This window comes from Solenopsis invicta, chromosome 7 (genome assembly GCF_016802725.1).
Source record: "Solenopsis invicta isolate M01_SB chromosome 7, UNIL_Sinv_3.0, whole genome shotgun sequence".
Classification (NCBI taxonomy): Eukaryota; Metazoa; Arthropoda; class Insecta; order Hymenoptera; family Formicidae; genus Solenopsis; species Solenopsis invicta.
In genome coordinates, this window is record NC_052670.1 from 12,821,452 (window position 1) to 12,846,424 (window position 24,973).

Sequence of the window (24,973 nt, forward strand, 5' to 3'; positions counted from 1 at the left end):
AATGATTTTATTTTGATTTAAAATAGTCACGCGTTTTCTGTATGACGAAAAAATGATTACAGCGCATGTTACTTAATGATGGAAAGATGACTTGCTTTGGCCCTCCAAATATTCGCAAAATTATATGCTGAAAAGATTACTACATTGTAAAAACTAATTTATTAGTGCATTGGAATCATATAACGATCCATATTTGCAAATCATAAAACTTTTACCATTTCTAAAAAACTTTCACGCATAATAAATTAATTTATTATAATAAATTAATTTATTATGCGTGAAAGTTTTTTAGAAATCCATATTTGCAAATCATCAAACTTTTTACCATTTCTAAAAAACTTTCACGCATAATAAATTAATTTATTATGCGTGAAAGTTTTTTAGAAATGGTAAAAAGTTTGATGATTTGCAAATATGGATCGTTATATGATTCCAATGCACTAATAAATTAGTTTTTACAATGTAGTAATCTTTTCAGCATATAATTTTTATATATGCAGTATATATAGTATATTTTACTTTTGTATATATAATAGTTCTGTTTATGGTATGTATTATGTATAATTAATTTTGTAATAAAACTTTCTCAAACAATATAGCTTATTAGAAAAACTCCGTATAAAAAATACAAAGCGTATATACACTGATATAAGGTTATCACATTTGAATTTACCGCGTGTTGATCAAGCGACGTCATATGACGGGCGCATTGGTCGGGCGTCGAGCCGCGGACCGGCCAGTCTTTGTGCAGATCATAACCATAACCCATAACGTGCAACAGCCGACTCAACGTGTTCCGTCTTGTTTTCAAGGTATTTTTCATTTTTATTCGTGATGGTTTTAGATTATATATTATGTTAGCGCCAGACTACGCGTATTCGCGATTTGTGATACATAATTTGTAATAAATATGCAGTTAGCCGGAGAATCCCAATTGCCTACAAATCGATTGCTTACAGCGTCGATTGCCAACATCCCAATTGCCTACAAGACGAACTACACACAAGTAATATTGCCTACAGATCGATTGCCTACAGTCTCAATTGCGCACAAGTAAAAAATTAAAGGACGAATGTACGATTGCACACATGTAATATTGCCTACAAGGCGAACTGCACACACGACAATATTTCGCACAAGACGAATTGCACACAAGTAATACTGCCTACAGATCGATTGCCTACAGTCTCAATTGCGCACAAGTAAAAAATTAAAGGACGAATGTACGATTGCACACATGTAATATTGCCTACAAGGTAAACTGCACACAAGTAATACTGCCTACAGATCGATACAAGCCTTATTGCGTACAAATAAAAAATGAAAAATTAACGTCAGAAGCAAGTATTTTATAACAAAGTACATTAAAATAAAAAGTTTTTTTTTTGTATATATTATTTTCTATAAATAACCAATGTTATCAAAATATTATAGCAAGAAGTTCTCGAAAAATGAAGTAAAATAATTATTTGTAAATCTTTATTTTAAATAATAGTTTTTGAAATATAGGATTTCTTTCTCCGTGTGTCTTACGCTTGTCATCAGCGCGTAAGAGTGATCTCTTTTGCATATATCACTAGATATAAGAGTTTAAAGCTAACCAATCACAAACTGCGTTTAGACTTTAGATGGTCGCATGTTTGAGTTATTCGTCCTTTAATTTTTTATTTGTGCGCAATTGAGACTGTAGGCAATCAATCTATAGATAGTATTACATGTGTGCAGTTTGTCTTGTAGGCAATATTACATGTGTGCAATCGTGCAGTCGGTCTTTAATTTTTTACTTGTGCGCAATTGAGACTGTAGGCAATTGATCTGTAGGCAGTATTACTTGTGTGCAATTCGTCTTGTGCGAAATATTGTCGTGTGTGCAGTTCGCCTTGTAGGCAATATTACATGTGTGCAATCGTACATTCGTCCTTTAACTTTTTACTTGTGCGCAATTGAGACTGTAGGCAATCGATCTGTAGGCAGTATTACTTGTGTGTAGTTCGTCTTGTAGGCAATTGGGATGTTGGCAATCGACGCTGTAGGCAATCGATTTGTAGGCAATTGGAACCCTCTCCAGTTAGCGAATAGTGTAAAGAAAAAATTCTTTAATTAAATTCGCACGTGCATTGATGAATTTTCTTTTCGCACTAACTGCGTTCAGTTTATCACAAATTACGTATCACGAATCGTCACGAATCGCGAATATACACGTATATATATTCTGGCACTAGCATTATGTGATAGAAAATATATATGTATATCAGTCATGTGTAAAAAAACGTGCATAAATTAGGTTAAAGAAGACTTAAAAAGAGAGGATATTATATATTAGATATTAGATATATTGTACATTATATATATATATATATTATAAAGATATATGTGTCTGATAATGAGATAATTTTAATTAATAAAATTATTATTGTTACTGCAGCGAAATTGTAGTCTTTGAAGTCTTGTGGCAGCAAATTCCTAGCAAAATCCGTGGAAATAATTTAATAGCCAATATAAGAAAAGGAGCATTGTTATATTATAATTCAAAATGGAGGATACTGCAAAACCAGTAAGTATAACCATGCACGTATATGAATTTTGTTTGTTTAAGCATACATTCATGCATTTCATTACCTAGACAAAAAAAATGTTTTAATATGGAAAAAAATGTACGCTGTCTCATTCATACAATTTAAAACAAAATTTTGTTTTTTTCTTCTTATCTATAATATGTCATGAGTGCAAAAAAAATGACAGTCATTCAACTAGACTTCGAAATTCCTCCGAATTAGATAGATTAGATAGAATAGATTGTAAGCTTTAATTATTTAAATAAATTGTTTCAGGTATCACTTCTGATTCACTTCTCTCAACATCTACACTGCACCAAGTAAAAGATAAAAAAAAAGATGATGAAATTTCCCAAAGTGACGAATGTAGTGATAATATAGAGAAATTTGAAGAACACAGTCAACAAAAAGATGCTGTAAAATCATCTTTGGAAAGTGAGAACGTGTTATTTAATTTGTAAACTATTTAATTTGTTTTCAACTATAATTCAGTTTTTTTTCAGATTCTGGCGTCTTTTTCCACAAGAAGGAAAAAAGAAATGATAACATAGACAATAATAATATCACATCGGATATTATTGACAATTGTATTATCAACAATGTTCAAGTTCAAGAAGAAATACGCGTCAAGCTTGACCATATGGAAGTTAAATTAGATCGTATCTTAAGGAAGCTCTATCCAGAAGAAGTAAAATTGAAGCGACCACGCGGAATTCCTGCATTTCCTTTACGAACTGAACAAGAGTGGAATACTTTGGAAAATATTCTCGCAGATGACAATACATTTACATATGTAGTAAATATTTCAGCAGTTTGTTCTATTTTTAATTATCTAAAATTACACATTTTTCCATTTGCATCTTTTACTATGTATTTTGGCACAATTAATTTATATGTGTAAATTAAATCTGTGAAATATTGTACAGGTAGATGTCTTCGCGGCAAAAATTAAAAACCTGGAATCAGAGGTTGCTGCTGTACTCCCTAAAATAATTACAAATTCCCTTGCCAGATGTATTAGCTGGGGAGGCACTCAGAAGACCAAAATTGCTTTTAATAGCAGCAAAACATATGAGGCTATTCAAGGTGAGTAATTTAGTTTTGCATCATTATTTTATTACAACTGATAAATAAAATCTAAAATGATATTTCACGTTTTGAAAGAATCCAAAGAATTATACAATTGACATAAATTAATTTTAAGGGTAATTTTTATAATCCGATTAAATTATTAACTTAAATAATTAACTTTTATAATTATTTTATCTTAAATTATTAACTTTTAAAATTATTTTAGATTATATTTGATTTTTAATTTATAATTTATTTTATATATCATTTAACTTTAACAAAAATTTTGATATCTTCTAAATTTGAATAAAATTATATTACTTTATTTGAAATTGTTTATTCTGTATTAACACTAATTATTCTTTATTTTCTTTATTTATTTGAATTGGTCTTTCAAAGTGATTTTTTCTATTAATTATTTTTTTGTAATTGATTGATATTTTATAATTGATCGAATAATATGTTTCTTTCCAGCCACTATTTTGCTGAAGTTTGGTAATACAGCTGATCTAGATAAACCCGAAAATTACGTGAAGCGCTGGTTTAGCACAAGTGCTCAGCGAGTGGTGTAAATGCGTTTCATAAAAATAGATATTGCTAAAATGTGATATATATACATATATATTATTAGTACTTGTTTTACGCAGCAATTTATATAATGTGCAATTTAACTATATAAAATAGATATATAAGCAAGCATAATCTACGATATATTTCGATTGGTTATTTAATATTTACCCACAGTGTAACATGTATATCCAAAACATGTTTAGAGGACATTCTGAAGATATCTTTTAGAGATCTTCGAAATGTCTTTTGAACGTCTTTTGGATATGTATGCTGTATGGATAAATAATTAATATTACAGTTTTAGTTTCTTTAATTTTTCATTTTTTAATTTTTTTAATTTTTAAAAAATTGCGAGTATATTATTTTTTTACACTGTTGTAGAGCCATTAATATTTAAAGCTAGCATATATATTATACTTATTGTACTTATATACATATATGATTTATAATGATATCACATATTCCAATAAATTTTACATATTTTATTGAAGAATTATCATGTTTTTAATTTTATTCTTATAATTAAATAAAATTCTTATAATTAAATAAAATTTGCCATTAGATCGCCATGTTACAAAAACGATCTCTTGACGTCAACAAATAGTCAAATTTTGTAACCAAAAATCATCATATTGATGTTTTCTGCTGTGATGTAATTTTGACGTCAAAATGACGTCATTTTGACTATGTTGTGTTCCTTGGGTACTGTTACTCGTTATTGGTTTCATAAAGTAATGTGTTACCGTTACTTTAAAAATATAATAACGATTTGTTACTTTTTTGTAGTGCTAAAGAATTAAGTTATTAGATTTTAAAATTATATTATTTAATAATCAATATTAGTAATAATTAGTACTAAAACTTTAAATTCTCTAAACTATAATTGTACAGAACATAACTTTTCTTATATTCATATTAAAATTAAAGAAAATTTACCGATGTTTCTTTTTTTTATTTAAATCGTGTGGAATCTTTTAATACAGAACAATGAGAAAGAAACCTATTTATTGCGTGATAAAAAAACATTTCTGTTCAAATATAATATGCTCGCTTTTATTTTCGATTGCATGCTGATGTATGCTCCATGGTAACTATCTTGACAACGGTTCTCTCGGTTGTTTGTCATTGCCTTCTGAAAGACGGTGATCAATTAATTCGATATATTTTGAGTAGATTTGAATCTGGCTCTTTAGCATAGAGAGCAGATAAACAATTTTTATGCCATGATCACAAATAATTTTCGTATTCAAAAGGATAATTTGCAATTTGTTTTTAATATCATTATTTCGAATACCTGCATTTCTATCATGCTCAATGATGTCCATGTTGAAACAATGCTTTTTTGGACGCCAAATGTGCCCCGCTTCCTAGAAATAACAATTTCTTCCGCAATGAGTTAGCAAACTTTATGTGCCCGTTCTACAGAGTGTAAAGAATCATGAATGTTACAAACATCGATTCACACTTCAACGACGACTACTGTTTTCAGATGCTATAGCTTCTATAGCTATAGTGAGATAAAGAAAATAGACTCCAACAAGCTATAACAGTAGAGCCGCAATTATAGATGTTACTAATATTTTTATATAATTATAAACTTAAAATGATATACCCAGAGAATTGATATAAATTTATTAACTATATATGTGACGCAAATTGATTTATTGCTACAACAAACAGCATAATACATGTAAATTTAAAAAAGTTAATTATAACATTAAAAAAATTAATTTTAAAAATCTTAATTATAACGATATCTTTGCAATGCTTATTTTTTTGAAACTGATTTGATTAAAGGCTTACTTTAAATCTAATCGTTTATATTTTCAGAAATCATTGCGTGCGTTCCTGTTCACAATATATATCCCAAGTTTATAAAGTTTACGTACCTGAAGCGTACAACGTAACTATCAACAATTATTGTATCGAATTTTTCGCTTGGTATTTAGTACTTTTCTCTCGTTTCATCCCTCCCTTCGAAGCATTGATGAAACATGCGCATTCTGTATATGGGGGTGTGCCATTTTCCACCACTACGACATTTTTCACCCTCCGACTATCCATGCGCATAGTATTTATGGCAGTATCTTATGGTAGCGCGACGGTGACAGGTGCTTCGCATTGTCGCATCTGAATGTAAGCAAAATATTTATCGGTGTTTATATTTCAATCATCAATTATCTTTGTGGCTATAATTGTGCGTTGTGACGTTTCTGCGTTCAAGGAACTGTAACGTTATAGAAATAACTTTGTAGTACTCGTAATCTCTCTTATAGATCAATTAAAATATAGTGTTACGGATCTCGATCTCCGCTTGCATGGTGAAGTGCTTGGAAGGAAATATCATAATTTAGTTTGATTGTTACGGCATGTCTTTCATCGATAAGGGTAAGTGAATACATTGGTGTATCCTGAAAGGAAGAAATAAAAGTCTGAAACACTTGTGAGTTTGGATGCACTGTGCTGATACACTGTTGTAATTAATAGCTAGAACATTTATATGTATGTTGTCGTATGCTAATATGTATAACTAGCGCAAAAATAATGTGTTCTATTTTACACCTACGGATTGCTGACCCATGTTAAACTGGACGTAAGCAAATGATTGACAAATTCAATATTACCGACAGTTTTCCTTGTTTATAAATACATAACATATTATGTTGAGAAATAAACATCGTGAGAAATATCGTACAGGACATATAGTATATTGATTGTGATACATATAGTGAATGTGCGTTATTTATTGTACTTTATATGTACAATACATTTGCAATTTTTATAAACAACGATTTGTACAGTTGTTAAAGCGCTTATATTTAAATTAAAAAACGTGATTTTTTAAATTAAAATGTTTTAATTTAGATAAAAATTTTTAGGTTCTGCATCAATGGATATTAATAAGATATAACTAGGACAATAAGATATCAATGTGTTATGTCAAACACAACGCAACTTATTTATCTGATGTTTACTGAGGAACTAATTTTAAAATTTTAATTCTTGTTTCTAATATAATATCTAATATTCTTCCATTGTACGCGGGGCCTTAAATTTGAAATGTAATATAAAAAAATTATTATAATGTTAATTTGTAGTAAAATAGGTATTTTTTGTTTCTAATAAAGTGATTAAATTATTGACGAGAGAGAGAGAGAGAGAGAGAAAGAAAGAGAAAGAAATTATGAATTATGCTGCGTCTTTTATTCTATTCTGTGTTATTTTTAATTACAAAATATAAAATACTGCTGCATCTATGTGTTAACGTATACACTGTTCACTCGAATCTATATTACAACATATTTCTTTGTTTTTATTCAAGCATTTTAATGAAATAATGAAGTGATGTTTTTAAGGTAAACTCAAAAATTGGGCTTTAAAATAAAAAAAATCAAAGTTTTGTTTTGACAGTACAATATATTTAGGAATACTCGCGTTTATATTAACTTATCTTGTGGTTTAATATTTAGGTTCTAATATTCTACACGTAAGTTGATCTGAAAAAATCTGAAAAATATTCAGATTTTGAAAATAGTTTTTAAAATTTAAATAACAAATTTAGTTAATTCTGACATTATTCTTTTAGGTTTATCAACAGATTTTTTTCAATAAAATAAGTACACCTTTATGCTTAAAATTTGCTTTTTATTGTAATTATTAAATTTCTTTTATTAAGCAAATATTTTTTAAATTTAAGAAACGTTTTTTAATCAACACAATGTATTAATTTCTTTAATCAAATATTTAGTTACGAGTATGCAAGTAAATCATTCTCTGTAATGAACGACATTTTTTGATTTTAATAAATATTTTTCTCAGTAAATTTGCTCAATAATCTTTATTAAGTATTAGGAATGTGTAATATATGTATAAAAAAGAATATTAGAATATTAGTATAACATTTTGTTTTCGATCCAAGATTTATAATGCCAGACATTGGTGAATATATCCGGATAACCCCTGGCACATGGTCTTCCACCAGAAACCAGACCAATAATACAATTGTCTTTGTTTCGAACCAATCCGCTACCGCTGTCACCCTGCAAATAGATATATTATTATTATAAATGGAGTTTTATTTATCTTTTACTGATTAACTAGGCCACTCTTTCGTTTTCATGTTTAAAACAGTCTTAAATACATGGATAAGTTTACTTGTTTTAAATAAATATACATTTTCTTAAATTATAAAATGTTAAACTAAAAGAAATGATTATTTCCAATAAATATACTTTTTGTTTTAATAAAACATTATTTCGAAAGTAAAAAAATGATCAATTAAAAATTCTTTACTAAATTATTAATTTTTATTAAACAATATTGGAATGGATAGAAATTTAATTTATATGTACATATTACTTATTTCTAAAACACCTTTACTTCAAAATTTAAATACTATTTTGAAATCAAAATAATACACTTTTAGTGCAAACATAGTGAATTGTTTGAAGACTACTTATTAGTTGGAAATAAATTGATTTTTTATTACAAAGTCATTTTTATCGCAAGAAAGTAATACCGTTTAGGAATTGATATTTTAAATACTAGAAAATTTTGTATTACCTCAAAATGAAAAACTATCATGAGAAATATTTTCTTTATTTAAAAAAAATATAAGTGTTTGTTGAACATGATATTTTCTTAATTTTATTTAACCTTTATTTTTTTTTAATTAAATATAATTTTTATTTTAAGAGATAATTCTTAGAAAATGTTTAATAGCATCCCATCAATAAAAAAATTTCTGTGAATCAAGTAAAGGTTCACTAAAGACTATTATAGACAATGATTTATTTGGAAAAAAAAACTTAAAATAAAATAAATTATTTTTCTGTGTATAATCCTGAGATATCGATCAGAAATTAGTCACAGACACATATTAGCATCTTAATATTTAAGACGGTAAAAAGAGAAATGGAGAGACGGACATATAAATTCTATTTTGAGAATAAATGCTGTACAACCATAAATTAATTATGTGATCTAAAATATGTTATCTGAACGAGATAATATTCTAACATTGTTACACGATTGACAATCAGTACAGAGTTCTGATTGAACAAGAATAATTGTGTATTCAAATGTCATAAATATCTAGAGACGGAAAATATAAATTTATATAAAAAGACATATATAATAATAAAATTTAATATATACACTCCAATATTCTGTTAGAAAAAAATATATGTTACATAATATTAATGTTACTTACATGGCATAATCCAGTTCCGTAGGAGGTAAGTGTACAGAGTTCGCTCTGGGCAACTTTCATCGCGGTTCCGTGAAGTCGCTGGCATTCACCCGGAAGCATGGCGTTCATCATCAACTTTCGTAAGTCGTTATGAACTCGTTGTCCGAGACCTGTAGAACCCCAGGCAGCAATCGTAACGGCATCATTCTTCATTATATCACTTGTTGGGAGCGCAATTGGCTTTTGTTGTGAGTTAAATGTGATGGGGTCCAGCAGCTAAAAATATTTTATTTTAATGAACCAGTCTATGAAAATGATTAAAGTGCGTTCCATTATCTGACATCTGTGTATCATTACTTACATCAATAATATATCAAAAAATGTACAGAATGCGCACTAATGTAACACAAGATAATATTATATTGCAATGTATGTAATATATGTGTCATACCTCGCACACATACACACACACACACACACACATTTTAAAGATTGTACCTTTATCAGAGCGATGTCATAAGGGCCTCTACCCGAAGGATCGTAGGGATTATAATTTTCGTGGGCAAACACTTTTTCTATTCTATGACTTTCTCCACCTTGATTGAGAAGGCTCGTCCCACTAACAATGGTGACAGATGATGGCAAATTCTGCACGCAATGAGCGGCAGTTAAAACGTGTTTCGGACCAATTATGCTGCCGCCGCACATGTGCTGGCCGCGGTTTCTCATGGAGACACAATGTGGATATTCATTTATAGAAGAAGGTATGGCATTTACTAACTTCTCTGGTTCATCTCCATAAACACCTGTGAATGGTATTATAAAAATAGTATTCAAATGTCATATAATGCCTTAATAATTCTTTCAAAAGTATTTTTGTACACAATATGAAACAATGATGATTTTCGAATATAAAATTGCGAAAACTGAATACAAAGTATGATTGTTATTATCATCAAACAAAAAGAACAATTTTACTGCAGCCTTTAAAAATGTAGCTTGACGCATATCAGAAAATAATTTTACATTGGATCATCAAAATATTCATGCAAGATGCTCAAGCATAATAATATTGCTACAAAAATTTCTAATACCTTATTCTAATACTTTATACGAAATATTTATTAATTTAATTTTTTGTAATGATCCACTGTAATTATTTTCAAAGCTGCATCTCAGCAAAATCGTTCTTTCTTCATATTAATCCGAATTATGTTTTCATCACGTATTACTTGTTTAAAAAATATTTATTAATTTTATATTCTAAAATTTATCTGATTTTGCATATCTTTTGCGAAATAAGAAAAAATATGATAAAATTTGTTTATGTTTTTACAAAATTTGTAAATCTAATAGGATAAATACAATAGGAATAATAAAACAGTAGAATTATGATAATTAACGAAATTAAACATAGTATGAATATAATAAAATATGCAGTTATGCAGTAATGCAGTATTTTATATATGCAGTTTCATATAAATATGGCACAAACAAAATTGTACATGCATAATATAGTACATACACAAAAATCGAAATATAGTACATACTATTTTAGAAGATAGATAAATTAATAAATAAAAGTAATTTACTTATGTAAAACTTGTTAAATTGTTACATAAAATGTCATCGAGTTCCAGATTAATTTGTTCCCATTTAACTTACCTACGACCGCCAATGCGATCACGATACACGATAGCAGCTTCATTGCGTAGGTCTGTTTTCACTCTGCGCCTGGTAAACTGCAGAAAACCCAATAATGGCCAATGCAATGATACAACTTATATACATATCGAAATATGTACACAGCTGTCAATAGCATTAATGTATTCCATTTTTAATGCGTCATAACGAGATTATCAAGAAAAAATCGCAATTGTATGATGTTGAATTAAGAATAATATTAAGATACTACTTTAAGATACTGTTTTTTAACAGATCCTTTATTGAATTCATGATCAATCATGTATGAGCAATATTTGCAAATGAATAAAATATTTTAAATTTTAATAAAAATGATCTAAATTATTATAAATCTGATAATAACATATTAGAGATAAAAGATTATTGGTTACATTTTAATGAGATTCAATAAAATATGAATAAATAGAATATAAAAGACCTATGTGTCTTATACAATTTAAATGTTTTAAATTGAAATAACCTGATAATTCTTTTGTTTTGGAATATTTTATATTATATTGATTATTTCTTATAAAAATATATAGAATTTTGAAATTTTTATCGAATAAATTTAAAAGAATATTTTCCATTAGATATTGTTGCTGAATATCTTCCAACAGAAAATATTGAATAAAAATAGTTTAAATCAAAATAATGCAATAACATTTATAATGTGTGTATTTCATAAATTTGTGATAAATAAATTAGTATATGTATACATTATACCCTTAAAAAAAGTTAAAAAACTTGTTTCAGTAAACTGATTACTGATCAGTAACTGATTATATTTCGTCAGTTAACTGATAAAATATCATCAGTTACTAATCAGTAACCAGTTTATTGAAACAAGTTTATCAACTTTTTTTTAAGGGGAAAAAAACAGACGTAAATCTTATCGCATTTAAATCTAAATTATGATTATATAACTATATTAATTATTACTTTCCATTATTAGTCTCAAAATCAGATTTTTATCTGATCTTTGTAGATTTGTATTTTTATTCTCGATGTGCCAATAAAACTGATATATAACCGCTTGATGTTTTTATTATCTAAAAATATTATATTTATAAAAAAATGTATATTGACTACCCATACGCGCGGTATTTATGGCAGCATCTTATGGTAGTGCGATGGTGCTTCGCGTTGGAATGTAAGCGAAACATTTATCGGTTTTTGTATTTCAATCGTCAATTATCTTTGTGGTTAAAATTGTACATGTGACGTTCTGCATTAAAAGAAATGTTATTAACGATTAATTTTGTAGCACTCATAACACAGAACTTGTAATCTCATGGATTAGTAGATGTTTTACGGATCTCAATCTCCGCTTGCGTGGAATCAAGAATTGAGAAGAAAATAATGCCATAGTTTGATTGTTACGGCATCTCTTTCATCGATAAGGGTAAGTGAATACATTGGTGTATTTCTGAACGAAGGAAAGAAAAGTCTGAAACATTTGTGAGTTTGGATACTCTGTGCAAATACATTAGCGGAATTAATAGCTAGGACATGATATATGTGTTGTCATATGCTAATACACATATAACTTGCGCAAAAGTAACGTGTTCTATTTTATAATTACGGATCGTTGATCAATGTTAACTTGACATAAACAATCGACAGATTCAACATTACCAAAAGTTTCTTATTTGTAATCGCCTAACATGTTATCATATTGAAAAATAAATGTGAGAAACATTATAAAGTGTATTACTTATGGTACATATGGCAAATGTGCGTTTATTTATTGTACAAATTTATTGTACAATACAATTACTATTTCTATAAACAACAATTGTGAAGTTATTAAAGTGTTTATATTTAAATTTAAAAAATCTTTTTTATTTAAAGCAATTTTTCTTTAATTTAAAATGTTTTAATTTAAATCAAGATTTTTTGAGCTTTGCAACGCACAATGGATATTAATAATAAATATGTTATGTGAAACACAACATAACTTATTATTTATCTAGTGTTTATTAAATAACTGATTCTAAAATTTTAATTCTTGTATCTATAATATTTAATATTCTTCCATATTGTACACAAGACTTTGGGAGATTTGAAATGTTTTAGTATAAAAAAAATCACTAAATAAAAATAACGAATATGCTAATATTAGTCACAAGTACTTCTTAGTACTGAATAATTCTTCTAAGTAAATTTATAAATATTTACAAGATTTCCCCAAATTGCGCGCATGTTTGCCGGACTTAAAGACCTGATCAAAGTAATATTTTTCGCAATAAATTTTTATAGTTTTTTTTGGAAGTTGAAGGGTTCGTAAAGATGCGTAAAAGCATTAAAAAAAAATAATTAAATTGATTCACAATTTAATTTCGTGATATTTGGAGTTCTTCTTAAAAAGTTGTGTTTTAAATCGGTTAGTCCGACAAACATGCGGCGCGCAGTTTGAGGGAATTTTGTAAATGTTTATAAATTCACCTAGAAAAATTATTGAACAACTGCTGAACAACTGCTTTCGACCAATATTGCCATATTCGTTATTTTAATTTGTTGTTAGACTTTCCGATCATATTACAACTGTTTGTATTGTATAAAAAAATCATTAATATTATTTTATTTGTAATAAAAAAGATATTTTTTTGTTTTAAATAAAAAGTTCTATTCAAGCAGAGAAATATGTTGTAATATAGGTTCGAGCAAATAATATGCGGCATCATTGACATGATAGATGCAGCAGAGTTTTATATTTTGTAATTAAAACATTACAATAAAACAAAAGACGCAGCATCATAATTTTTCTCAACAATACTTGAATGAAATAATGATGAATTGATTTTACACCCCAAAATTAAGCCTTAAAATAAAAATAATTAAAGTGTTGTACAGTGAAATATATTTTAACACTCAAATACATACAAATACATAACATACAAATGTTTGCATCCATAACAGCTTATATTGATTTAATATTTATATTCCAGTATTTTAGACATTATGTTAATTTGAAAAATATTCAGATTTTGACATAATTTTCAAAATTTAAATAAAAAATTTAATTAATTCTGACATTATTCTTTTAAATTTAACAATAAATTTTTTTTCAGTAAAGTAAATGTTAGTGTTCAATATTTGCTTTTAATGTAATTATTACATTTTTTTTAAGCAAATATTTTTTTCAATTTAAGAAATAGTTTTTTTAATCAACAAAATGTATTGATTTCTTTAAATAAATGTTCAGTTACGGGTACGCAAATAAATCGTTCTTTTTAATAAAAAAAAAATTTTTTTGATTGTAATAAATATTTTTCTCGGTGCATGCATTTGCTCAATAATCTTTATTTAGTACTAGGAACATGTAATATATAAAGAAAAATATTAGAATATTATAATGCTATTATTTGTAAGATCCAATCGTTGTAGAAATAAGTATTAGTGTATACATCCGCTACACTCGTAGCGCATGGTTTTCCACCAGAAACCAGATGAGACGTCTATCTTTATCTAAAATCAGTCCGCTACCGCTGTCACCCTGAAAATAGAGATATTATACATTTAACAGAAATTTTTGTCTCTTATTAATTAACTAGGTCAGTATATTGTTTTCATATTTAAGACAATTTCAAATGCGTAAGAAACTTTGTTTTATTTGTTTTAAGTAAATATACATTTTTTTCAATTATAAATTTTTAAATTAAACAAATGATTGTTTCTAATAAATATATACTTTTTGTTTAAATAAAATGTTATTTTGAAACAAAAAATTAATGCATTAAAAAATATTTAAATAGACAAAAACAATATTTAAATAGATAAAAACAATTTAGTACACTCGTATGTATATATACATATCACTATTTCTAAAACGTCTTTATTCTTAAATCTAAATACTATATTGAAATCAAAATAATGCAAATGTAGTAAATTGTTTGAAAAATGTATTTGTTAGTTGGAAGTAAATTAATTTCTTATTGCAGTCATTTTTATTACCAAAAAAGAATCAAAATTTTAAATATTCGAAACTTTTGTATTGTCTCAAAATGAAGTTATCTATCGTGAAAAATATTTTTTTTTTGCAAAAAATATGTATTCTTTCAAGATAACATTTCCTTAATTTTATTTAACCTTTATTTAAATTAAATATAATTTTCATTTCAAGAAAAAATTCTTTGATTCTAGAAAATGTTTAATAGCAAAAAGAAAATTCTAGGAATCAATCAAATGTTTACTAAGGTCTATTATAAAAAATTATTTATAAAAAAAAACTCTTTACTTGAAACAAAATAAATTTTTTTCTGTATAATTCTAAGATATCGTAAATGAGTCAGACACATATTAACATTTTAATATTTCATATGGTGAAAAGAGAAATGGAGTACATATGAATTTTACTTTGAGAATAAATTCTATTACAAACATTAATTATGTGATTTCAAATATTTAAGATAAGTGATATAATATTGTAACATGATTAACGTTCAATATAGAATTCTGATTGATAAAGAATAATTACAAAATATATTCAAATATTATTATAAACTATATATCTACCCATAAAATGTAAATATAAAAAGACATATAACAATAAGATCAAACATATACACTTCAACATTCTGTTGGAAAAAAATATATATTACATTTTATAAATGTTATGTACCTGGCATGATTCCTTTCCGCGTATGATAAGTGTACACACCTCGCTCTTGTCAACGAGCATAATATTTTCGTGATATTTCTGGCATTCTTCCGGAGGTATGGTTTGTGCGTGCAATTTTTGTAAGCCGTCATGAATGCTTTCTCCGAAGCCATAGAATTGCCAGGCAGCAATCGTAACAGCATCATTACTTGTAGAGACGGGAATTGATTGTTGTACTGAATTAAATGGAATAGGCTCTTTCAGCTAAAAATTTATTTTATGTTATATTAATGAATATTTATTTATTTTATATTAATGAATACAGACTGTGAGAATAATTAAAATGAGTTTTATTATTTTACATTTGTGTATCCTTACTTATAGCATTGATATATCAAAAAATGTACAGAATGCACACTAATGTGATACAGACTAATGTTATGATACATGTAATATATGTATTAGGATATTTTAAAAATTGTATCTTTACAAACCGATATCATAAGGGCCTCTACTCGCAGGATGATTGGGATTATAATCATTGTAGTACTACATATTTTCTACCCTATGAATTTGTCCACCTCGACTAAGATTGGTCGTACCAGAAACAATGGTGATTCTTCCCCATAGGACGCGGTAACGAATTAGAGGTTCCACGCAATGTGCTGCAGTTAGGATGTATCGTGAAGCGTTGTACTGCCGCCACACATATGCCTATTATTGTTTCTTATGGAGACACAATGCGGATATGGACTCATTTATGGTAGTGGGTGTGCCACCTACTAACTTCTTTGGTTTATCTCCATAGACACCTGTGAATGTAAAGTATAAAATAGTTTTCAAACAGCACGTATCTTAATAATTCTATCAAAAATGTTTTAACATATGATACAATAGTGATTTTTGAATATAAAATTGCAAAAACTAAATACAAAATATTATGGTTATTATTATTATCAAACGGAAAAAACAATTTTATTGCAGCATTTAAAAATGTAGTTAAATCGAAAAATAATTTTACATTGGATCACCTAAATAATTATGCAAGATGCTCAACTATAATAATATTGCTGCAAAAATTTTGATATTCTGATATTTTGATATTCTAATTTTTGAAACGAGCAATTTAATTTTTTTGTCAGGGTCCAACACGATTATTTTCACAGCTGTATTTTAGAAAAATCGTTCTTTCTATGTATTAATTCAGATTGTCTGTTTTTATCTCGTACTTGCCTAAAAAATTTTTATTAAATTTATATTCTAAAATTTACTTGATCTTGTATATTTTTTGTGATATAAGAAAGAATATGATAAAAAAGAATATGATATTTGTTTTCGTTTTTACACACAAAATTTGTAAATCTAATAAGATAAAATCAATAAATATAATAAATACAAGTAATAAAACAGTAATAGGAATATGATAGTTAATGAAATTAAGTATATAATAGCATTAATATTATAAAATATGCAGTTTACATATGCAATATAATAAAAAAATAGTATGTAATGTTTTACAAAATAGATGAATTAATAAATAAATACAGTTTACTTATTATACAATAAAACTTGTTAAATTGTCACACAAAGTGCCAGTCGAGTTCATGATTAATTTATTCCTATTTAACTCACCCAACTTAACCACCGCTAATGCGATCAGGATACATGCTAGCAGCTTCATTGTGTGGATCTGTTTTCACACAGCGTCTGGCAAACTTCAGAAAACTCAATAATGACTAATGTAATAATATACGTATTAAAATATGTACACAGCTGTGAAGAGCATACTACATTTTTAATGCGTCATAACAAGATTCCACGAAAATTGCAATTATATGATATTGGATTAAGAACGCTATTAAGACTGCTTACATCTTTATTGAATTCATGATCAATCATATATGAGCGATATTTGCAAGCGAATAAAATATTTTGTATATAGAATTTTATAGAAATATATAGAATTTTGAAATTTTTATCAAATAAATTTAAAAGAATGTTTCCTATTAAATGTTGCTGCTGAAAAATATAAAAGTTTTCAAAACTAGTTATATATTTATTGTACATCTATTTGTTACAAATCGATAATTTTATTACTTTATATAAGAATAATAAATTTATTATATGCGTCTTCCTACATAAAATATTGAATAGAAATGGTTTAAATTACAGTTATGCTATAACATTATAATATGTGTATTTAACAAATTTGTGACAAGTGAATAAGTATGCGTCTATATTATAAACAGACGTAAATTTTATCACATTTAAATTTAAATTATGATTACATAAATATATTAATTATTACTTCCCAATATCTTAAGATCAGATTTTTACCTGATTTTTATAGATTTCTATTTTTATTCTCGATGTGCCAGTAAAACTGATATATAACCGCCCGATGTTTTTATCATCTAAAAATATAATATTTATAAAAAATGTATGTTAACGTGTAAAATTCATTTTACTAATAATATAACGATATTCTATTTCTTTTTCCTTATGTATTATTATTTCATGTAAAATGTAAAGATCAATTATTTTAATCTCTAGACTAATCTAAAATTAATTAAAATTCTTTATAAACATCTAAAAATTACTAACATTTTTAAATTTTGGTTGCTATTTTATGCATATCATTTATATGCTTGCATATTTGATTTATTTCGGAAAGTTCACGCATTTATATTTATTGTAGAAAAAGTAAATTTCTATTTATGTAAATTTATAATTTTAGATGATGAGATAAAGACCTTATAGATATCTTTTATTTTATGTAATAATTAAACTTTTTTATATGGTTTATATTAAGAATTGTGAAATATTAAAGATAAGATCCGAGAAAAAGTTTCTTTTTATATAATTATAAATACATACATGGATATATAATTAAATATAATCATATAAAAATGAATATATAATCACATATAATTTATATAGTTATATATAAAAATTTTTTTTGAGGTTTTATGTCTATATAATTGTATATATAATTGTATATAAAATTTTACTTGATTATATGTATATAATTATAAATATTTTTATAGATAGACATATTTGGTATATAATTATATCTATATAATTATATAAAATTATATAAAAAAATGTTTTCCCGGGGAGTAATTAAAACATTTGCTGTTATTAATTATTGTAGCTTACGTTACAAAATGTAGACATCGTCATAGGAAACAATTTTCCTGCGCTAAGATACGACGGTTTGTTGGCTCGAATCATTATCATCATTAAGCTCTTTGTTTTCTTTGGATCCAAATTGTACCATTTGTACTTGCATGCGGCTTCGTAAACTCCTTCGCACTTGACAAACAATCGTAGGGAATAAATCATATATTGTATTATTCATCATGAATTGGGTAGCATAAGTACTTCAACTCAAATTCCAAAAGAGAGAAATTCTCTTGTGCATTTTTCTATTTTAATTGTAATTTGAGTTTTCGAGAATTAAAATTCTTAGGCCGCAATTGGTATTTAAAAAAATTATTTTTTTAGTCAGTAATGGAGTGAGATATCAAAGAAAAGAAGATATAAAAATTGAAAATGGAAGTATAAAAGTAAGAGACTTTTGTCTTTATTGACAATAATGCAACAAATAAATGATTTCGCCAATTTTTTTAAGTAGAATAATTTAATATAATTATTATTAGAGTAATCTCTTTACATTAAAAAATTATAGATTCAAGGGAATGATAAGAGATGAAAGGATTTTATATGCATTTTGATTTATTATTTCAATAAAAACTTTGAGACTAAAGTTTGTACCGCATCCTCATAGAAGTCAAAAGAAATAAAACAGTACATTTTTCTTGTTTTTTAAGATTTTTAAGAATCAAAATTCATATAAAATTGAAAAAAACTTTTAACCCTTTCTATGTTGACGTTATTTTTCGTCATTTTTATATCAAAGTCATTATTTTGACATTAAAACGATGACAAGTAATATCAGCTTGCTACTTTGGTTATGAGGATAAAGAATCTTTATTATTTCTTTTATCTTTATTCTCATTTTTTATATCTTTCTTTCCTATGCAATCACCGATTAGATATCTGGAAAAAGCTACTCTCTTTAATTCTAAATACCAATTAAAGATTTAAAATCTTTGTTTAAAATTCAAATTACAAGAATTTAAAACAGGAAAACGTAGGAACTTGTGGAATTTAATGGATTAATTAGTACATTAGATAATTTTATCTGTTTCTAATAAGTCAACTAAAAAAGTAACATACTTGTGTGACTAAAATTTCTCCTACAGCGCAATAGAGACATGTGTGTGCAAATGAATTAACTGATGCCAATATAATTAAAATTAAACGTGGTACTGGCAGATTGCGACCTTGATTCACCATCTAAATAAATAAATGGGTATAAGTAAAATTAAGTAAATTTTAATTTTAATTTTTTAATGTTCAATAAAAAGCAGTAATCTGCTTTTAAATACACAAGTTAAGATGGTAATATGATGTTAATTATATTAATTATAATTGATGACATATGTTTACATATTACTATTTGTATTTATATATTATTATACATATTTTATATATGATTTAATAATCTTTTTATTTATACAATTTTAATTATTTATATAATGCATTAATACAACAGATAAAATTTAAAAATATGTTGAAAAATTTTTTGTTGACATTTCTTAAAATATATTAGATGCCAAATACGTATGTGTCTACATATATAATTCATTACATTTTTAGAAAATATTCTAATAAACAAGACATTAATAATATATATTGCAACATAAGATATATCGGCAGATAAAAAGTAAGTAAGAGGAAAAATACTTACAGTACCTAGTAGAAAACCGTAACATGCAAATACAATGCCAAAGTACAATAGCACACTAAGTAGCATTAAAGTAAATATATCATCAATCATATTAATAAATCTGCAACAGAAAATTATAAAAAATCATATCAATACGTTATATTTTTATATATACCATATTTTTTATATATAACATTCAAGTTAAGAAGAATTATGTTACTTTGACTTATAGAATAATTGAATAAATACGTTAGTAACTGTGTCTTGTTTCTTATATCTTTTAAACCAGAAAAACAGATAAATACATGAATATATATCTTAATATTCTTAAAAGTGTAAATAATTAAGAATTTTGGGCAAAATAATTATTTATTGTGATAAGTATAAAAAATTTAAAAAAATCGTTAAACCACGGTGTTTAGTTTTATTAATGTTTTATTTAACTTTTTATTTTGCATATATATTTTTTAATATCTGTTCTGGGTTAAGTAGCAAGAATTACTTTGTTTAATTTCTGGAAAGTAAATAACACAAAATATTTGTGTGTATAAATAGAAAGTGCTTTGCTAGAATTATTCGTTTGAAGTATTTTTTTTTTTAAATTTACTAATATATACTTCAGTAACTTGATGTAAATATTTTTTTTATCTTAATTATACAATTGAATAAAATGAGCAATAGCACCCAAGTAGTAAGTTATTTGTCATTATTTTTATGTCAAAATATTATCAAAGACATTAACGGTATAATAAATTACATCAACTTATTACTTCGATAGTCTTATAAAAAGTTATGACAATTGTATCCTCAAAAATAATAGGTATAAACATACACACATTGAAAGCCAATACAATGTTCGACATCGAAGATATTGCGATGATAAAACGTATTTGAGCTTCAAATTAATTAAGAAATTAATTTTAATTATTTCTTTTTATCTTTCACAAATAGCCATCTTTCCCTAACTAGGCTAATTATATTGAGATTTTTCTCAGGTGTTAAGAAAAAAATGCCTATTTAAGTTTATTGTAAACAAAATTTAATTTATTAATTTTTATAAATCTTTTTATTTTAAAAATAAAAATATATGTAAGAAAAAGTAATTTTAATTTATTATAATTAAAAATTTTTTTATATATAATATATGTACTAATAATTCTTGATTATTGTGAGGCACATTTGTTAAATTACCTTAGATTACGTGTACTTAAACAATTTATTTCAATTGCATAATATAACATAAATTTTCAAAGTTTAATATTATTAAGCTTAATCATATTAAGATACTTGAATGTTATGCAATATAATATTTACTTTAATTAAAAAGTAGAAAGAACAAAGTATCAATAATATGCGTAACCTAATAAGACGTATATGATCCTGTACGCTGTGGGATAGAGCAATCTCGAAATTTTTAAACTTATCCAAGTGGATGATTCGCATCTTGAGATTTTCTAGTTGACCACACACATGAAAAACTAGCAAACCGAAGAAACTATCTACACTACTGTATGTAACGCCAGCCACCATCAAACCAAGACTCTGCATAATATAAGATACTTCGAAAAATGGGCTTTTGTTCTTATCATAAATATAATACGATTGTAGCGGCGTTAATTTGTCTGGATCCGTTTTATTCGTTAAATATCTCATTGAAATACCAAAAATAGGAAGAACCACAACCAAAATGTAAGACACCAACATCATGAAATATCCGAATATTGTAAATATACGTGCTAGTCGCGCGCGTTTTTTCATAACATCTCTCTCTTTTATCTTTTTTGGTTTCAACCAATCATCCTTAATCATGTTTAAAAGCAGTAAAATATCTGTAATCAACAAAGGCATATAATAAAATCAACTTAGATACCTTCGTGATGTTAAAAAATTATCAATTTTTGGGAATTTTTTTGGAAAAAATTAATAAATTTAATATTTACAAAAAAATATTTTTTTCGTTATTAACGTGTAAAAAAATAATTGTTTAAACTTTGATTTATTTAAATTGATTTTTATTGGAGTCCTTCGGCAAGACACCCCACCAGTCTTAGCGCTCTAGAATTCTGCAAAACAAACAAAAATGAAAAAATGATTACAAGCTTCTAGAATGATTGCGTTATTATGAAAACCTGATGGGTTGGATTTTGTAAAAATTTTGTAAAAATCGAAAAATTAGAGCATTTAAAAAAAAATCGATTTTGTTACCAAATTTTTGACCTTTAAATCTTTATAAAAATTGTTATAATGTAAAATTTAAAAAGTAATCACAAATGTCACAGAAAATTTTATACACGTAAATACTTGTTTTATCAAAAAAGATTAAAAATTGTTAAAGTTATCGCGCTAAGACTTTTGAAAAGGACAGTTTCCGCGAAACGCGTTTAAAGTTTGACAAAGAAAATTTATATGAATAATTATCTTGATATTTTTGGGAAACTTTCCACTTTTTCCTACATCCTAGACTCTAGACGATAAAAAATAATTTAAAATTAAAAAAGGTTTGATTTTTTAAAAAGTTGAGAAGATATGTAATTCCTTAAATGTATTATAATTTAGTTTATAATAGAATTGTTTCCTAGGATATACAAAATAACAAAATTAAAAATAATCTTTTTCACTACTACATAATTTACAAAAGTAAGTGTATGTATTACCTTTTTTTCTGATCCACATAGTAGAAAGTTTTATTAATATTATAAAAAGTGGTAAAGTATATTGCATGTTATCAATCATGCACATTATATCACCCCAAATTTTAAACAAAGAATGTATAGTTGGAATGAAGCAGCCACAGATTAAAATATTTAACATAAGAATTACACGTATATTGGATAACAATTTTTCCTGTTTAGTTTCGTTGTTTTTTGGCCAAATACCACACAGTGTTAAGATAACTTGATTTATTCCGACAGCCCATTTATAATCTGCTTTTAGAGAGATAAATGCGAATAAGAACTTTATAATAATAAAATTAAATCATCTTAAAAATAGCAAATATATTAGACTCTCGAAATCGTCAAAAATTAAAATTTATAGGGCTAAGAGAGTATACGCGGTAGTTGGTATACGAAAATTCCTTTTAATCAACTTCTTAATTATGTTTATTCATCATGAATATTATGTAATTATTATATTGGTATTTTTTTTTCCTTTTTTATACATATACATGAATTATTTTATTATTGGTAATATTGCAATAAGTTCGTTAATTAAAAAAACAGAAAACTGATATTTTTATAGTACTTTGCTATAGTTTCCTGCTTTATCAATGACAAGTTGCCAAATTTTTGGAAAACCATCTATACGATCGTTTCTGGCCAGTATTTGCAGAAAGCAAATATGGTAATGGTAATAATCCTATGGTAATAAGTATGCTGTCCCGAAAGCGCTTGTCTCCGAGAAATTCATCTTCGGGGAAAAGTCAAAGTCGCAGGAACTCATATCAGGCGAGTGAAGTGGATGTTCCAGAGTTTACACCGCCATTGACGAAGCAAAACCCTCATTTGGTTTGAAGTATGGTAACGGATAGGCAAGAGGTCGAAGACGGTTTCAACTACGATCTTTTCTACTTCGAATTGCTCATCGAGAAGAACTCTCAGAGGCAAGCACTTTTGAGACGTATACTTGACAATATACTTACCGCTAAAGGGTATTTTCTACGAACCAAAAAATTAATCAAAAATATCAGTGCCTGCCGTTTTTTAAAAATTTGTCAAAAATGAAGCATTTGATAAAGCAGAAAATCACATTAAAAGACTTTGAAAATCTCAGGATTTTCTGTTTTCAATTTATGAACTTATTGCAATGTTATTAGTACTAATAAAATAATTCATATATGTATATTTCTTTTTTCTCTTTCTTTCATTCTCCATTTTTTCTTTCTTTGTGGATTACTTCCTTGTGTTAAAAAAAATGAAAATATTTATATTCTTAATGTGCTTATACTTAATAAATAAATATCAGATTGTGCCAAATTAAAATAATATGGAAAAAATCAAATTACGTATGTAAAAAGACATATGTGCGTTATAAGATTGTTTTTATATGAATGTACAATTAAAAAATGTAAGTAAAAAGACAGCTGAGTGACACAAATTTTTCTTTGTAACATAACACAATTATTATCAGCATTAACAGTAATCTTCAAAGAAAGAAATATAATTTTTTCAAACTAGCATGAATTATATCTTCACATTTTAGTATTGCAACAGTTTTGTTTTGTAGTAAATAATTTGAAATATAATTCGCTTTTTATTACACGTGGAACAGGCTATCTGTCTAACATATCTATGAAAGTTAATCTAAAGAAAATGAACACCGTCATATGCCGAATACTTCGAAACATCCATATCGATGTGTGCGAAGGGACTAAGCTCCCCTTCTTTTTGTCTCAGTAAAGTGGAAGATCGTTACGTGTGTGAGGAAACTTATTGTTAGTGCTATTCTACAGGTGTGCACATCACATATTAACAATGCAATGCCTATCACTAACGAGAATATTGTGG

General features: G+C 26.4%; 4 protein-coding genes across 4 annotated transcripts; 1 reads left to right on the forward strand and 3 right to left on the reverse strand.

The window, feature by feature from the left end:
* Nucleotides 1–576: 576 nt before the first annotated feature.
* Nucleotides 577–4,337, forward strand: LOC113006067. Its single transcript, XM_039451810.1, has 4 exons — nt 577–812; nt 3,059–3,351; nt 3,482–3,641; nt 4,101–4,337. The coding sequence occupies exons 1-4, from the start codon at nt 698–700 to the stop codon at nt 4,196–4,198; spliced, it is 666 nt and encodes a 221-aa protein (XP_039307744.1). The 5' UTR covers nt 577–697; the 3' UTR covers nt 4,199–4,337.
* Nucleotides 4,338–7,824: 3,487 nt separating this feature from the next.
* LOC105193961 (chymotrypsin-1-like) lies at nt 7,825–11,169 on the reverse strand. The gene is made up of 4 exons (XM_011158654.3): nt 11,053–11,169; nt 9,886–10,193; nt 9,409–9,663; nt 7,825–8,236 (listed from the first exon to the last, which is right to left on the reverse strand). The coding sequence occupies exons 1-4, from the start codon at nt 11,093–11,095 to the stop codon at nt 8,087–8,089; spliced, it is 756 nt and encodes a 251-aa protein (XP_011156956.1). The 5' UTR covers nt 11,096–11,169; the 3' UTR covers nt 7,825–8,086.
* A 3,187-nt stretch (nt 11,170–14,356) lies between these two features.
* On the reverse strand, nt 14,357–24,849 carry LOC105193960 (odorant receptor 49b). Its single transcript, XM_011158653.3, has 12 exons — nt 24,787–24,849; nt 23,123–23,392; nt 21,829–22,297; nt 20,490–20,589; nt 19,916–20,035; nt 18,833–18,988; nt 18,011–18,087; nt 17,546–17,692; nt 17,306–17,460; nt 16,168–16,485; nt 15,695–15,937; nt 14,357–14,569 (listed from the first exon to the last, which is right to left on the reverse strand). Exons 1-7 carry the CDS (start codon nt 24,815–24,817, stop codon nt 18,034–18,036), a joined length of 1,200 nt encoding a protein of 399 aa, XP_011156955.3. The 5' UTR covers nt 24,818–24,849; the 3' UTR covers nt 14,357–14,569; nt 15,695–15,937; nt 16,168–16,485; nt 17,306–17,460; nt 17,546–17,692; nt 18,011–18,033.
* On the reverse strand, nt 14,486–16,215 carry LOC120358273 (chymotrypsin-1-like). Its single transcript, XM_039451986.1, has 3 exons — nt 16,168–16,215; nt 15,695–15,937; nt 14,486–14,569 (listed from the first exon to the last, which is right to left on the reverse strand). Exons 1-3 carry the CDS (start codon nt 16,213–16,215, stop codon nt 14,486–14,488), a joined length of 375 nt encoding a protein of 124 aa, XP_039307920.1.
* Nucleotides 24,850–24,973: the final 124 nt, after the last annotated feature.

Coding starts and splice junctions, on each gene's coding strand:
- LOC105193960 (XM_011158653.3), bottom strand. CDS start 24,817: ATGGATGTTTCGAAGTATTCGGCATATGACG. Junction 20,590..21,828: donor GATCATATACGTCTTATTAG/GTTACGCATATT, acceptor TTTCTGTTGCAG/ATTTATTAATATGATTGATG. Junction 18,088..18,832: donor CGATGTCTACATTTTGTAAC/GTAAGCTACAAT, acceptor TTATATTTTTAG/ATGATAAAAACATCGGGCGG.
- LOC120358273 (XM_039451986.1), bottom strand. CDS start 16,215: ATGATTATAATCCCAATCATCCTGCGAGTAGAGGCCCTTATGATATCG. Junction 15,938..16,167: donor TAGAGGCCCTTATGATATCG/GTTTGTAAAGAT, acceptor ATAAATTTTTAG/CTGAAAGAGCCTATTCCATT. Junction 14,570..15,694: donor GCGGAAAGGAATCATGCCAG/GTACATAACATT, acceptor CTCTATTTTCAG/GGTGACAGCGGTAGCGGACT.
- LOC113006067 (XM_039451810.1), top strand. CDS start 698: ATGACGGGCGCATTGGTCGGGCGTCGAGCCGCGGACCGGCCAGTCTTT. Junction 813..3,058: donor TGTTCCGTCTTGTTTTCAAG/GTATTTTTCATT, acceptor GTTTTTTTTCAG/ATTCTGGCGTCTTTTTCCAC. Junction 3,642..4,100: donor AACATATGAGGCTATTCAAG/GTGAGTAATTTA, acceptor GTTTCTTTCCAG/CCACTATTTTGCTGAAGTTT.
- LOC105193961 (XM_011158654.3), bottom strand. CDS start 11,095: ATGAAGCTGCTATCGTGTATCGTGATCGCATTGGCGGTCGTAG. Junction 9,664..9,885: donor ATGACATCGCTCTGATAAAG/GTACAATCTTTA, acceptor AAATATTTTTAG/CTGCTGGACCCCATCACATT. Junction 8,237..9,408: donor ACGGAACTGGATTATGCCAT/GTAAGTAACATT, acceptor ATCTATTTGCAG/GGTGACAGCGGTAGCGGATT.